The 16755-nt window shown below is 31.6% G+C and overlaps 1 protein-coding gene across 1 annotated transcript in view; it reads right to left on the reverse strand.

Moving 5' to 3' along the window:
- Positions 1–16755, reverse strand: part of LOC107440219 (uncharacterized) — a 263805-nt gene that overhangs the window by 10560 nt on the left and 236490 nt on the right. The window contains exon 3 of the mRNA XM_021148154.4: positions 839–4174. Coding sequence (XP_021003813.2) covers positions 839–4157 — 3319 coding nt within the window. The 5' untranslated portion in view covers positions 4158–4174. The remainder of the gene's footprint in view (positions 1–838; positions 4175–16755) is intronic.

Below are 16755 nucleotides of genomic sequence, written 5' to 3' on the forward strand. Positions count from 1 at the left end.
TTAAATATACTTAAAAAGTATTATAATTGTGAAAGTATGTAATAAATTAAGAATTATATGAAAAATTGACCCCTCCAATAGCGATACATTCTTTTCTTCATTGATTCAATCTGAATCTAGTCAGGACGTCAAAATTCATAATTTAGAAATTTGACTTTAAATTACTGTTTTTTTTTCCAACGAACTATTAAAGTGCTTACAAATGTTTGTTACTTTACTTTAACTCAAAAAAGTTTGATCTTTTATTTAATTACATATGGAATATTTTATTCATTATCTGGTCAAAAGTATCCGGACAATCACTTAAAGTGGATCTGCTCATATAGTGGGGGCGTTTTTCATTTCGTCTGAGTCTCGTAATTCTTGTGGTTGGAAACATGAACTATGAGATGAATGCGGAAATTCTAGACAATGCTGCTCCTAGAAATTTATGGCAATGTGTCTGGGATGGTCTATTTCCCTCCCTGCAGGGTAACTGCTCCATTCTCATGTCGTGAATTGCTCTGCTATGGTTAGACGAAATGGGTATTCAAAAACTGCAAAATCTGATATGCCCTACAAATTCAAACACAGATAACATAGCCAGTGAAATCGACCATCCTCGCTGCGAACAATCACTTCAAATGTGATGGACCCCTGGATGTAAATTCTCATAACCATCTATCATATACTGGAGGAATATTTCCCCAGACATGTCCGGGCTGTCATCAATGCAAAAGAGGAACCAGCGTCTTATAATATGTGCCTCAAGATTCACCGAGTTCCTACATTTGGATGTCCGGAAACGTTTACCCAGATAGCGTGTAAGTTAAAATAATACAAGTAAATTCAGAATTACCTGAGAGCTTAAGCGTCGTCATTCGAACTTCAGCTGGAACTAACACACTACTACTTAAATGCTTGATCTGGTTATGGCTTATATCTAACTCAAGTAAGCTAGACAGATTGTCGAAAGCACTTGGGGATATCCAAGTCAGTTGGTTGGACCTCAAATTCAGATACTTGATGTTGTAGAGGCTGTCAAAGTTATTACCGTCTATTTTGATGAGTTTATTGTATGATAAGTCCAAACTTGTGAGATATTTCATTTCTTCTCGTATAGAGGGGAATTCCAAAAGGTGATTGTGTGTCAAATTCAGTGATTCTAATCTCATCAAGCCGAAAAACCTTTCTTCAGGTAAAATGTCTAACTCATTATATCCAAGATCCAGAAAAACTAACTGCGTAAGAGGCTTGAACGCACCTGGGGATACTTTAGCAATAACATTCTCTCGCAAAGTCAAGACAAGCAGGTCTGGAAACATTAAAAAGTCATGAGAAGCTATGACTGAAATATTGCTATTGCTGATGTTCAGGTGTTGTATTTTGTGGTGTGGATCTACTGAAGACATGTCCTCTCTGATGCGAAGACATTCATTATCATCAATTGATAGAAACTTTAAACTTGACAAAGGTGAAAATAGGACGGAGTTTGGAACAAAAGTAAATGAGTTCTTATCCAAATATAATTTTTCCAACTCAGATAAGGTTTCAAAAACGCCTCCTGGGAGAGCTGTTAGGAAATTATTTGATAAATCTAAATCAACTAATTTTGTCAAATTGTGAAATGCTTTCTTTTCGATCAGATTTATACCGTTTCCAGATAAATTCAACTTCTTCAAATTAAAATTTTCACTGAATACCATATTTGGAACAATCTTAATTTTATTTCTAACAATCGATAACACTTCAAGTTTCGGTAACTTCCTAATAGCAGTCTTAGGTACTGATGGAAGCTCATTATTATCTAAGTAAAGTTCCTTCAAAGACACTAAATTAAAAAGCAAATTAGAATCAAGCTGCTTCATTCCATTTCCACTAAGATGTAAAGTATGCAGGTCAGTTAGAGATTCAAAGAGGTAACTGTGAACCTTATCGCTTCCAATATAATCCAAATTTAAATGCGTTAACCCGCTAAGACCTTGTAGTTCAATGCCATCCCTATCAGTTAAATTATTGTAACTTAAATCGAGACTCCTTAAGTTTGTTAGAAACGTTATTTTTACCATAATAAAACGATTATGAGATAAATCCAAGGATATAAGATTACTTAGGTGGCTAAATGTGTGATCTTCTATACTTTCGATCATAGCATTTGCAAGAGTCAATTCTTCTAATTGATTTGCATCTTCGAACATGTACTTACGAAGGACATAAATTTGATTTTGGGAAAGGTGCAAAATACGCAAATTCTTTAGACTTTGGAATGCCAATGGTTCAATGTCCATTATTTTATTATGCGATAGGTAAACTTCTTCTAAACTAATAGCACCTAAAAACATATTTGCATTTAAGTGATTCAAGTTGTTATGCTCCAAGTTTAAATAATTCAAACGCTTCATTTCAGAGAACGTGTTTTCCTCGATAATAGAAATGGAATTGTGGTCCAGGTAAAGTTTCTGTACTTCAGTAAGATCTTTGAAGGTTTCTTTTTGAAGTTTCTTAATTTTGTTGCAATCTAACCACAAAATCTCCATTTTGTTTAAACCTGTAAGACTATTTTCATGTAATACAGCAATATCGTTGTGGTTTATTTGAAGAGACCTTAAGCTGGATGGATATCTGCTTAGAATATCTCCCATTTCGATTAGTTTATTTCCCTGAATATTCAAATGCTGCAAATTGGCTAAGCTTTGAAGAGCTTCTTTTTCAATAACTTCTACCCTGTTGAACTGAAGGTGCAACTCCTGTAGATTAGGGAGCGAGTAAAAGCTGCCTTTTCTAATTATCTTCAATAGATTATTTTGCAGACGAAGATCTCTCAGCTCAATCAGTTCTTGAAACGTTCCCGGTTGAATATCTGTTATTAAATTATTATCCATGGATAAAGATCGCAGTTCTCTGTTATTTTTAAACAGGAGTGAATGAATTTCTCTTAACTGGTTAAAAGATAACTGTAACTGGTAAAGATTTTGAAGTGATTGAAACGAGCCGAATTCAATTGATGTTATAGCATTATTGTGCAAGAAAAGAACAGATATTTGAGAACTGTTATACAAAGTGTCATTTGTTATTTTTAAAATATTATTATTAGACAAAAAAACTTCCCTTAGCTGAGTCAAGTTGTGAAAAACACCACCTTCAATGGAATGTAAATGATTAAAACTCAGATCTATAGTTCTTAATTTGTGCAAGGGATTTAAAACCCTTGGATTGAGCATCACAATTCTGTTGTGACTCAGGTCTAGGTTCTCTAATTCCCTTACATGGATAAAAACTCTGTCATCTAAACTGACTAGTTGGTTCATTTGTAAAGAAAGAACTACTAATCTTGGCATGGTAACAAAACTTCTGTCATGGAGCTCTTTCAGTTTATTGGAATTCATGTCAAGCGTTTCAAGATCGGTAAAACGCGTGAACCCGTCGTCAACAATGTCATTAATGGAATTTTTCACAAATTTTAAGGTTTTTAGTTTTTTCAAACGTCTAAGTGCGTTTAGAGGAAATCTAGATAGTTTGTTGTTAATGAGTATCAATTCTTGCAATGTATTTTCCAGTCCACCAAAAGCATATTCGGACAAAGTGTCAATCTGATTGCTCTGCAAATTTACAGTTGTCAAAGGCACACCGTAAAATGCGTAGCTGTCAACCTTTTGTATTTCATTGGAATCAAAATCGACAGACTTCAGAGCTTTAAGATTGTTCAGTGCTTTCTGCGGAACTTCTTTTAGTCTGCTGTTTACAATGGATAAACTATCCAAAGTATCATCCAGTCCGGCAAAAGCATATTCATCGATGCTTTCAAGATTAGTGTATGACATGAGCAAATGGGATATGGACGCGTTAGCGAAAACCTTCGGAGGAAGAATGGTGGTATTTTTATCCAGGTGATAGATGCCAAGCGATTTGATGGGCACTTCTATGAGTGAGAGGGTAGTTCTTATTTGGGGAATACCTGTAGTTGGACATTCTAAAAAGAGTCCGTCTTCGAACTGGTAGCATGGGCACCACGGGCTTTCGTCCCACTTTGGGCAATCTTCCGCTTCTGGGGATAGTTGGGCGAGAGGTTTCAGGCTTGGAGCTGCTTTTATGAATAACGAACTTCGGTGGTCCAACAAAGCTGCAGCTAAGATCAGAATCCATAGCCGACCAAATAGCTGGCTGACCGAGCATTTCATTTCTCATCTCTTGACTTCTGAAAGATTAAATAAAATTGGTGTGAATTTTTTGAAGATACTCTATAAATTAAGTTCTGTCAAAATTTATATTCAAAGTGGAAGAAAAATACATCAGTATTAAATTTTAACATAAATTAAATATTCAAAAGCTTCAAGAAAAAAAGATATCTATATGTAGTTAAAGATTTTACAGCCCACTATGTCTTCTAAGATCCCTCCCTTTAATATACTATTTTACTTGCATTATGTTCTAAATCCTCAATCATAGTAAAAGATAACTGAAGTTGGTGTAAAAGTAGAGGGAGAAATATTTTATTATGTGCAAATGTTTTTCATTTTAATTACTTGAATGTTTAAAATTTAACATTAATATTTTTATAATTTTTGACGAGTCAATATGGTTAAAAATTAAGATATTCTATATTGGGGCAGACTGGTGGTCAAAATTACGAGACATTTAAAAGCTTTTTTTTATAGCGTCTCAGACATTTTATCTAGTGATAAAATCAGGAGATCGGGCTGGCTAATCCACTCGGCTAAAACATTCCCTTTCCAAAAAATCGTCGATACATGAGCTGTATTTTGTGGCATGTTGCGGTCCCATAAAATTAAATCAGTTCCTAATACAGTCAATTCGCTATAACTCGAAGTACGATAACTCGAATATTACTATAACACGATTTTTTTATGAGGTCCCGACCCATTTATCTTCAATTTCATGTTAATTATTCTCGATTACTCGAATTTTACTCCCTTTAACCCGATTTTTTTTGGATCTTTTAAAGCAAGAAAAAAAACTAGGAGCTGATATCTTTCCCCCTCCTTTGCAATACACACACAATGTTTTTCGCACTCTTCATGGAGAAGCAAAAACTGTCCCTCTTGAAGTAGGTGAACAGTGGTTAAATGAAACGTTACCAAATTTACTTCAAGGATACAGTTAAAATGATGTTTTCAATTTTGATGAAATGGGTTTATTTTTTAAATGTCTTCCAAATAAGACTATGATGTTTAAGGATGAAAACTGCTCAGGGGGTAAAATGAGCAAGGAACGTTTGACTGTCCTAGTTGAAAGAAATGCGTCTGGGACAGAGAAATTGCCCATACTTGTTATCGGAAAATACCGAAATCCCCGATGTTTCAAGAATGTAAAAATGTATCCTTTGGATTACAAGTCTAACCAAAAGTTTTGGATGACATCAGTTTTATTTGAAGACTATGTAAGAAAATTGGATCGGAAATTCTTCGCTAAAAAGAGAAAAGTGATACTCTTTATGGATAAGTGCACAGCGCATAGTGATCCACCTAATTTGAAAGCAGTAAACTTGCAGTTTCTCCAGCCAAACACAACAGCAAAGTTGCACCCGATGGACCAGGGTATCATAAAGAGCTTCAAACAGTCTCATAGTAAATGGCTTGTCAGAAAAATGATCTTAAATATTGTAAGCATTTAGAGGATTTGTAATTAATAAGCATTAATTAAATAATCCGACAATATTTTGAAAGTCCAAAACCAAAACTAACGGTAAGTCGAACTTCCGATGTGTCGAAGTTTTTTGTCAGTCCTATCAGATTCGAGTTATCGCGAATTCACTGTATATCCCTGAATGGGTAAACATGGGGATCAAAGGACACAACATTATACACTAGCCGAAAATTTTCTTTCAAAAGCATGGAGTGATGTGCAGCTGTTAAACCTAAAATCCACCTTGCCCATTAAACCTCCGCTACCAAAATAGTCAACTTCTAGAACACTAGTGTTCAAATAGTGAATTCTGATTTAGAGCCGTGGTGGCTCAGGGGATAGACTGTTCCTCTTCCAACAAGGTGAACCTGGTTCGAATCCCAGCGATAGCTGGTTGATATAAATTCCGCACCTGGCTCGTACTGACGTGAAATATAACCTCAGTGGTAGACGGATCATGGGTTAGACTTCCCCTTGCCGTTAGGCTAACCGTGGAAGGTGTTCGTGGTTTTTTTTTTACCATGTAACGCAAATGTGAGTTAGTTCCATTAAAAAATTCTCCACGAAGGTAAATTTCTCCCTATACTTCATACGGAAGTTCTCTTGCCTTCTGGATTGGGTATAAAGTTATAAGGCTACGGAGTTCAACATTGGCTGTCGTAAACCCGAAAAATTGGGTCGGCTGTTCATTGACGGCTATAAAATAAACTAAAAATGTCTGATTCAAATGGTTAATCTTTTCACTTGGAACAGAATCAGGAAACTTTGAAACCCTCGAAAATGGTCTACGAAGCTTGTTTTTAGTGTTTGAAACAGAAAGGAATTTCACGATCATATTAAAGCATTTTTTTTTTTTGCCTTTGTGTGGATTTCAAAGGGTTTTTGATACTGGCAACTGGTTTTAACTGGCAACTTAACTTTTGTAGTGGCAACTGGTGATGCATAATTCACTTGAGAAACAACTTCATATAAAATTACTTTTAATTATTCTTTCTCCCTCTTCCAAAAGAAGATGCTTCAATACTATTTCGTCTTGCATAAAAGCGATTTTGACGCTTTTTTTATACGGTCAAAATTAGAAAATGAAGATTTGTATAATGTCAATCCATGTCTAAATTTGTAGTAACTGATAAGTTTCGATAAGAAAGAAGTAGGAAAAAAAGTGTCTGACATTACTCACAGTGAACTGAAAGCTTTCTTTTCTTTTTTTTTCATATTTTGGCATGTAATTTTGATCATTTTTAATTATGAAATAAATTTTATTTCTCGCAAAGAAAAGGTATGGACAAAAAATGTACATTAGCTTATTTAATGATCCCAAAAAATGACCATTTTAGGTTTTTTATCTCGTATAAATTTTGCTTTTGATATTGAAATAGAAGTTTTTAAATTATTATTCATAGAATTGGGCTTAAAAAGGTCACATTTTTACTTTCAAATTAGAAAAATACTACAAACAGCCTTTACTAGCCTTTTTCCTGTTTATTTATGAGAAATAATTTTAATAATAGAAAATAGTTCTGATAAATCAAACGCATCTTAACAAATTTATTTTAAATTTAAATTTTTTGCTTCGCTTCGTAAACTAAATTCATATACAAAAAAGCAAACCGTCAGCCAAACCAGCCCCTTTTAAACAATTTGCGACTGGGTTTGAAATTATTTTCCCTAATATACAGTTACATTTCATTGCAAGTTATCATTGCTTAAATTTGTGGTTTGAATTGTGTAGCAATAAATTTTGCAATCTTTCGGTGGTGAAACGAAATTGTAAGCAAATTGTCAATTATTCTTCACTTTTTAACCTTTTGAGTTGTATAATACAAAATTTATGATCAATAATAATTTATTACATTATAATCTTTATTAAAAGGAACATTAAGCGCATTCCTTTGAATTTTCAACTGTCTAGTCTCTTCCATGTCTAGACTTAAAATTCGATTTACAATTTGAAAAATTAAAAAAAAACTAGTTCCAAAAAGTGATCTAGGCATCATCTTTTCTTGTAATTAGATTGTGGTAGGACTCAAAATGGAAAAAAAATATATGGAATTTAAAGCCATTTTTTAAGAATTTTTTAACAAATTATCTTAACTTTCGTTTTGAAACTCTTCAACGCACTGAATATAGTCTTTAATTTAAGTAATTGATTCTTGTATGTGTAATTTAATGAAAATACCCTCATAAACGTGTGATAATTACGCATAACTGAATGTATTTTTCTTCTAAATATCATGTCTACAGAATGCGAAATTTAATGATTTAACTAGATAGTTAGATTTTGATTTTAAATAAAAAAATTACTTAAAGTAAGAATTTCTCTAAAGTAAGAATGTAACTTTGATTTAGTGATATTTTTAAAATTTTGATATGTTAAAAAAGCATTTCAACTCAAATGCTTACATTAAGATTTAATTGGCATATGAGATAAGCAGTAGTATTTTTCTATAATGTAAAACATAAATAGTAATTGTTTATAATAAAACAATTGGCCTTAGACGTTTAGTAACAATTAGCGTAGCCATAATTTACAGTAACCTTTCCATTTTTTTTAAAAAAAAATACCTATTCCTTTTCACTAGAAAGTAAGTAAAATATTCTGAGTAATTTTGTTTACATGTGAATTATACTTTAGTATTAAGAAAACTGGTTGTTTTAAATTTATTTTATTTGAATAATAAATATTTATTTTGATTATCCAATGCGAGAGTAAAAAAAAATGAGATCACGTAACTGTAAACTAAAAGTAAAGAGATTTCCAAACCGGTAGAAATTAGGGATAATTGGAAAAGCTATAATTTAATCTTTACGTACTTTATTTATTTATTTATTATCGTTTTGAATATCGAATCCATGGCTGGTTCAAATAGGAAAAGAAGCTTTGAATGTTAAGCGATGGAAGAGTCTTTACTAAGACGATTTTGAAGTTAACAATGTGCTTTGAGTCGAAGTTAACACTTTTGTCCTGTTAAGACAATATAAGAATACCCGTATTGATGATTTCATAAACATCAAGCCGTATAAAAACTGGAGTATTTATTACATATTAAAAATAAAGTATAGATATAATAAAAGGAATAGACAGTAAAACATACATTTTCTCGAAAATTGCTTACTTTTGTGGTATAGAGGTTTAAAACGGGCATTTAATACCCTGCTGTTTAAATTTTGTATATTTATTTTAGGTTTTCAATATGATGTATTATTTTCAGTTAATTTAAAAACTAAGATTTTTTTGTAGTATATTGAAACATTTTCAGGTTTAATGCCTTTTTATAACTAACACTCCTGTCTTATTTTGTAATCTACTATTAAAATAAATACAGTAAAATTTAAATTTAACGTCACCAGTATATAAGGAGTTCTTGCTTTTAACGTATTGTCAGCCTGGTCCCCTTTAATATCCTGCATCAATAATATTTAAAAAAAAAATCTCAGTATTTAAAACTTCCACTAATACTGCTTCCCATTGATACTGAAGTTCCGAGACATTTTCCCATTTTGCCACACAATGGATGCCTTGGAACTGATGGAAAATGCATTGTGTACTCTGAGACAGAAATAATAATAAGAATAATAAAAATAAAAAGTAACAAAAATTGCGATTTTTTTTTTCTTCATTAAAATAATGTAAGTTTCTCTTCACTAAATAAACCACATTTGAGTGTCAGATTGTATTTAGAAAAATGTAGTTCAATTAGTATGTATTTAAATTTTAGTTCTCATGGGAACTTTTCGTCCCCGATATTTCAACGTCTCGTTATTCACGGTGCTTTTGTCCAATCAGACGAGAGACGTTAAATCAAAGTTCTAATGTAATTTAGCACGCTTTTATTGTATCTTAATTATTGATAAATTATCACTCATATTTCAATAATTTTTCTATTCCCAGCGATAATTTATGGGCCACTAGTCTTTTGAAGCCTAGTCTATACTTATGAGTTCAGCTGATGAGCAGAAATTGCAGCGGTGTTGACAATTGACAACTCCTTCTCGGAAGGGTCCGGTAAATGGGCCTCCTGTATGTCGTTATTGTCTGGGAGAAATGGTAAAAGCCTTTATCAACAGCCAGAAACCGATGACAGTCCCAATGAAGCACCCATATCGCATTAGGGTTGGAGATGGCAGCATATGGGTGGGGAACGAAGACTCGTTAATGCTTGCTTGGCAGAGATATGTGCGTAAAGCTTTATTACAAACATCCCTCGATAGTGGACGCTGGCTATTCGACCCAAATGATGAGAGTTTCAGCTGTTTCCTTCCGGCACTGTTTGTGGAACTCATGACAATTTAAATTGGCCCATTTCTGTCGTGAAGCTGATATGTTCTAATCTAATCAGTTTGGCGTAGCTACAGCTGTTTGTTGGCGTAAATTTCTTGGTGGAATTAATGGCTCTCCAGTTGCCTGATTGGAAATGAATGACTACTTTATCACTGCTGGGGGGTGACTGGCCTCCAGTGTATTTTGCCTTCCAGACAGTCATGACTGATTGTCCATTTTAGGTAACTGACGTCTGTATGTAATTTCATTTCGATTACATTAGGAAAATATCTTGTATTTCTATATAGTAGAATTTCCTATTTTTCGTTATTTTTTATTTATGAAGGTTCATACCTTATACCTGAGAGCATTTTTTTCTTCCTTTCCATCTTAAAAAATTAAATAAATATTTAATTTAGACTATCTATTTAATTTTTGCTAGTAACTAAAAATAAATGTGATAGCTAAAGTATTGCTTCTTATATATGTCGACTCATACCAGACTTCTAGTGGCAAATATTCATAGGCACAAACCAAATTTGTAATTATTTATTTATTCCCTTTTTTTTATTTTGAATGAAAACAACTTTTGAGAAATAAATCATTATTTTTTCCGTAAAAAAAAAACAGAAAAGAGTAGAAATCATTGCCAGTTAATAACAAGAACTGTATATAGAGTCTGCTGTTCAAGAAATAATTTTCATGTGAAGATAAAAAAAATATCTGGATGACTTTTACAAAACTTTAAAATTTGAAGGTAATACTAAAAAAGATGAAATCTTGCATATGATATCTTAATAGATATCATATTTTAGATGTATCTTTTTAATGTGTTTTTTTATTGTTGTAAAATTTCAGCTTTTTCAATGCATTATTTTTCAAACAAAAGTTATGGACGCAAAACTCTAATCTTATTGATCTGAAAAATTCGTATTTCAACTTTCAAGTAGTTTTCTCAAGTAGTTTCTGAAGCATAATAATTCAAAATTTTAAATATGTGAAAAAAATTATGATAGAAAAATTCATTTAAAGTCATAACTGCGTTATTTATATTAAAAGGGAAAAAATGAAACTAAATTATATCTCACGTTTTAATTCAGATAAAAACGTAATATTTGCATCATTTGAAAGATACGTAATATTATATATTTTTTTAAAATCATGAAAAACTGTTGAAAAATTGAAGATTTTTGTATTAAAACAACTATTTAACTTAAATGTTCAAAATGAAGCTGATCCATGAGTATAATACAATAATGGTAGCTTATATTCGTATTTTATCTCTCTCCCAATAAACTGATTGAATTTTGCTTTGTTGTAAGCGCATAAATTTTGGCATGGCTTTTAAATTACAACCTCAGTACTGTCTATTTACATTGTAGATTTTATTCCCCCTGTCAGTATAGTCAATTTTAACTCAAGACCCGTCAACTATTAGGAATTTTAAATGACAGTACAGCAAGCAAGCAGAGAGATTAGTGGAAATTCATGTTAATTCAATTTTTGTAAAGTTGATGAAACCCTATTCGAAATCCAAGGTAAAAATCACTTAACATAGTATTTTTTACATCTTAAACAGGCTTGTATGAAGACTAAGTAGAATAATGAAATGATGGTTAATGATTAATTTATAAGTTATTAATTGATTAATGATTAATTTATAAGTTATTTATAGTTATTAATTGATATTTTAAATGTTAAAATTTGAGTGATTTTAAAATGTGAAAAAAACATGCTTTTTGAATCTCTTTTAATATAATTAATCATACAAATTTCCTCTGTCCGCACTTATAATTTATAAGAATTCTGTAATATAGTAATCAGAACATTAATATATTTACCAAAGAGAGAGAGTTTTATGTACTATTCATGGTTTGTTTACCATTCTATTTTAACTATACTAGTAACCTTGATACCATCTTGAACTCTGAATCATGATACGAAATTTATAAATAATATGTTTGGACATAGACATTGGAAGAGGATTTGGACTTAATCCAAAATATGTCATAAGTTGAGAGATGTTTTATTATTCTGATTCTGATAAATCTCATATTGTGGCATAAACGACGCGTAACATCATTTATTTTATGCTCATGTGCCTTAGGCCTGTTTTCATGAAACTAATTTTATAATACCTCACGCTTTGAAGTAAACTTTACGAAATAAAAATAATTAATACTAACTGAAAATTTTTCAATGATACAGGTGCACTTCGTATCATTTATCTAACTTAATAGATGTATAAAATTTTGAGTGATTTCAAAACATTCTGAAAATTAACACCAACTTAAGTCTATATTTAACGCAGTATTTTGATAAATGAATGAAATGCTACGACTAAAACTGGAAACACAGATTATTAAATTTATGTGATACTCTACACAAGTGAACTGCACTCAGGCAAAGATTCAAACTACCACGACAATCCATTAAAATCCTCTTCAGCTTTAACCACGGAAACAAGTCAAATACTCTCGAACGCAGTTCAAAGTGAACTATTACACAGACACCATAATTCAATGTGTTGACAAGCAACACTCACGCAACTAAGCTTAACGTTCCTCTGCGAAGATTAGCGCGACCCATCACGAAGTCTTGCTCTCTGCGTGTTGCCAGATGTTATGTTACTTACATCAACGCCTCAGAGGCCGGCACGCTAGAGGAACATTCCACCACGATAGTTGAAGCAGAGTTTATGGACGAGCGGTGGCAGCAAGGGTGAAAATTTCCGAATGCCGCAGCTGATTTATTTGGGATTTCCGAACATTGGGATACGTTATGTGAAGAGACATTAGGAGAAGTGGTTGTTTCTGCGTGTGATGGAAAGTAGTATGTATTTACTTCGACTACAATGTTCCACGACTAACATATGCTCGTGTCAAAATAAATTGCAGTTTGTGATTCAAGAGCTTTTTGTGAAGTGAATTCCGTAAGATTGTGTTTCTCTAAAAAGAATAGAAAGTAAAAAGAAATACCTAGCTTATTATTCTGAGTTTTATGGAACAAGAGAATAAATGTATAGGTATAAATGCTAAAAACAAAAATCATTACTCATTTACTGCTAAAATATTACAGATAGTATAATAAAAAGTACTGGCACACTGCTTGACGGTAATTTTTACCGTCAAATTCATTCTACAGTAAAATTATCATTATTTGTTATTTTCGTAAGATTACCGTGATTTTACGGAACAAAAAAAATCTAACGCGGCGTAATTTTTACTGTAAAATCACCGAATCATTATAATTAAATACATATTACTGTAGAAACATTAGTATAAACTTTTACGATTAAAATGGATTTCATGATAAAATAGATTTCACGAATGCTGTACTCAGTATCATAATTTTATCCGGAATTTCTTTCAGTGCAGAAACAGCAATTATTGCGACGCAATTAACGGGATTGGTGAGCGGCTGCGAATAGGGGCTAAACATCCCTTTCCAGACTACTTACGTTTACTGATATATCTTAATATAATCCTAAGGGTAATGTTTAAACGGAGGGGGGGGGGAAAGGGTAAGTAAATATAATTCCTTATAGTATGGTAGATGTGTAAACAATTTCAACTTACGTAGAAAAACCTTGTACTAATATTGTAAGAAATTCCGGAAAAATTACGATAAAATACTCTATTTTGAAAGAAACAAAAAATAATTGCATAGCAATCATTAAGGGGTGGTAAGCAATAGCGAGCAAGGGGCTGAAGCCCTCTAGTATTTTTTTTTTTAATATTGTATAAAGTGGATTTGTTGATGCTTTAAGTAATGTGCTAAAAGCTTAAAAATCATAAAAATTTCACGTTCATTTACACATTCTCTCGACAAATATTTCACGTTAAAGTGCAATATTTTAATACAGACATTCAGATTTTAAGTTCCTAAATAAATGACACTGATTTAAGTGTTAAATATGAGAAATGAAACTAAGTCCTTTACCGCATTTAATTCGGTACCTCGTATTCCCTTTCAGTTAAAAATGTTTTCCCTTTATCGCATAATTGATGAATATACTGGATAAATTCCCTAAATCAATTCATTACAATAGTTTACTCGCCTAAGAAACCGTAAATCATTAAAAGTTGGCGAGAATTTCTGGCTTTAACTTTTCAATTTCCCCCTACTTCATTTTCAAGAAATTTCTTAATAAATCTGTGGCAAATTTTCCTCTTCACAGTATTTTACTCGTTTATTTTCCCTAGATTCGAGGGGAGGAATAGCAGTAATTACGAGAACTCCCTGGCACTTTCCCCTTTTCAAATCATCTCTTACAGGGATGCGTACTATCAATGATTAATTCATTCGAAGTCACGTCTTTTGCTTTCAGTGATCGTTAATTATCCCTACTAATGTAGTCATGTCAAATTGAAGTAAAAGAATCAATGAACTAATTTTGTTATTTTTAGGGAAAAATTAGAGCAATTCTGTAGAAGCATGTTCAGATTGAAATATATTACCTCAACTTGTTATTGAAGAAATGTTGCAAGAAACTGAAAGTGGGTACAAATTAAACAATATTTTATTTTATAATACATTTTAATACTGGTATTTTAACGAAAAGGATGTAAACTAGCTAAATGCAAATCCAGTGCGCAAAAATAGTTAACACACTGAATAACTTAGATCGGATGCTCACTTACTAACACTCTATTTTAATAGTTCGAAGAACAAGCTTTAAATATGCTAATTAATTAACTAAATAATAATAATTAAGATAGTGAAGATGGTATTGGAAATTAGACGCAGAAACGTACTTTCTATTAATAAACGTACAATTTTTTGAGAAGAAGATGTTGTTATTTAACTACCTATAGCAAAAAAATTGCAAAAGCTTTAGGAATTATTGATAACGTAAAACTACAAAATATGTTGCGAAATGGCGTCTATTAAAGATAATATGTTTGTTGTGAAACAAAAGAGTTACATGTCAAGTATTTGTTAGTAAAAAAATGCTTTTTTCTAAATTTTTTAATTTGTGGCCTTTTATTGCAAAATGTGTAAGTTCTTCGAAAATATAAATTTTTCAAACCCAATCAATCATTTCTTTGAACAATTCAGTTCAATATTTTCGGAGAAACCTGAATAAATTGAGATAAGTGCATTAAAAATAAGAATTATGTGTCATAAAACAAAAGGTTTTCTCTTTTAAAGATATTTAAAAAAATATATATGATGTGATGATTTTTATACTTCAACGGCTTCGATTGCGTGAAAGTTTAATGAAGTTTGCTTAAATAATAAATTCTACTTTCATAAAATCGCCCGAGTACTCATAAAAATGATAAGAGGGCCACATTAATGTACAGAGACTAAAACAATTTGTAGTTCGCCTAAAAGTACCACAACTCAAAGTAACCTTCAAGTTCTTTTTAGATAAAATATTTTAATGACTTTGTTTTGGCTATTTACTCCAGCAGTTTAAATTACAGGAACAAGTTCTGAATACCAAACCATCATTAAATGCATGCCGGGTTGGTAAACTCTTAATTGCTAATGCATGTGCTATGGGGCGATTGTTTCACAACAACCTTTCTCTGTAGTGCTAATCAGCCATTTAAAACTCATGACGAAATGTGTCTTTCTTTTAGATTGCTAATCAGAAGTATTTATTATTTCTTTGGAAGCAAGTAACAACGGCACTCTAATTTGTGAAATTCATTTTAAGTTGCAGTTGCATAGGTGAATTTTCTTACGCTGCCACTTTTGTGAAGGAATTAAAAAACAGCCAGCTGCTTAAGGGAATTATAATTGTTGAATGTAATAACATATCAACTTCAAAGGGAGAGGGGATAACGAAGAGTGAGAATTTGAGTGAAAGGCAGCTGCCTATTCCATGTATTAACAAAACATTGCAGTAACGAAAATTCAGCACATTGATGTATTTTATCAGTTTGGATATTATGCAATAAAAAGTAACAATGAGATGTAATTTAGTAATTAAAATTATTTTGTTCAAAAATCTTTTTCAAATCTTTTAGAAATAAAAAAATAAGAGGAGAATATAAATTTCATATTCAGTGGATTTAATTTATATCATTGAAGACGAGTTTAAATAAATGTCAAATGAATGTATTGATTAGATTTAGAAAATTGGTGTGATTTTAATATGGCAGTCTTCAAAGTTATTTAAAATGCTATGATGAAACGAAAAAAAAAATGGTGGGACGACTTTAAAGCGGAAACTTCAGAATGAACTAATTTATTTCAGTATTTTTTTCTCAATGTTATATTATTATTATTTAAAGTTTTTATTTCGTGTCCTTTAAAAAATAAAATAAAGCAAAATATAAATCTTTTTTGCTATAAGAATAATTATTTAACTTTGCTGGTAAGATAACACTTTGAAATTAGTTGGAAATATAAATTTTATGGTATCATTCATTTTCAGCATACAATCTCTGTTATTTAAAATTAACAACTTTAATCAACGTTGGAAAAAAAAACGTAGTTACAAACCATTAAATACTTCAAAAGTCAGAAATATTTTATCCGTTTTGCTGAGCGAAAGAATCTCTAACTTATGCGTATGAACTCTAATATTTCACTTTGATATTATATCCTAAGCTACCATTCAATGGCCATGTTCATATAATAGATCAAAAGATTTATTCATTACTGATAGAAACCACCACATGCCCCGTTATTTCGTCCCATAAAGCTTCATTTCCTCTATCTGGTTTGCGCAGATGCATCCCTGAATCCTAACCTTTCTTCTCACGTTCATTTCTACCATACCTGTAGATTGATATACACATGTTTTTCCATCTCATACAAACATGAATTCTTCATATGTTTGACCATACCTCCCTTTATCCTTATAATTAATGCAAAAGGGCAATTCTTCTGCTTTTGAAGACCAGTAATCACTC

Source organism: Parasteatoda tepidariorum, chromosome 7 (assembly GCF_982258835.1).
Source record: "Parasteatoda tepidariorum strain Cologne lab strain chromosome 7, Ptep-v5.0, whole genome shotgun sequence".
Taxonomy (NCBI): domain Eukaryota; kingdom Metazoa; phylum Arthropoda; class Arachnida; order Araneae; family Theridiidae; genus Parasteatoda; species Parasteatoda tepidariorum.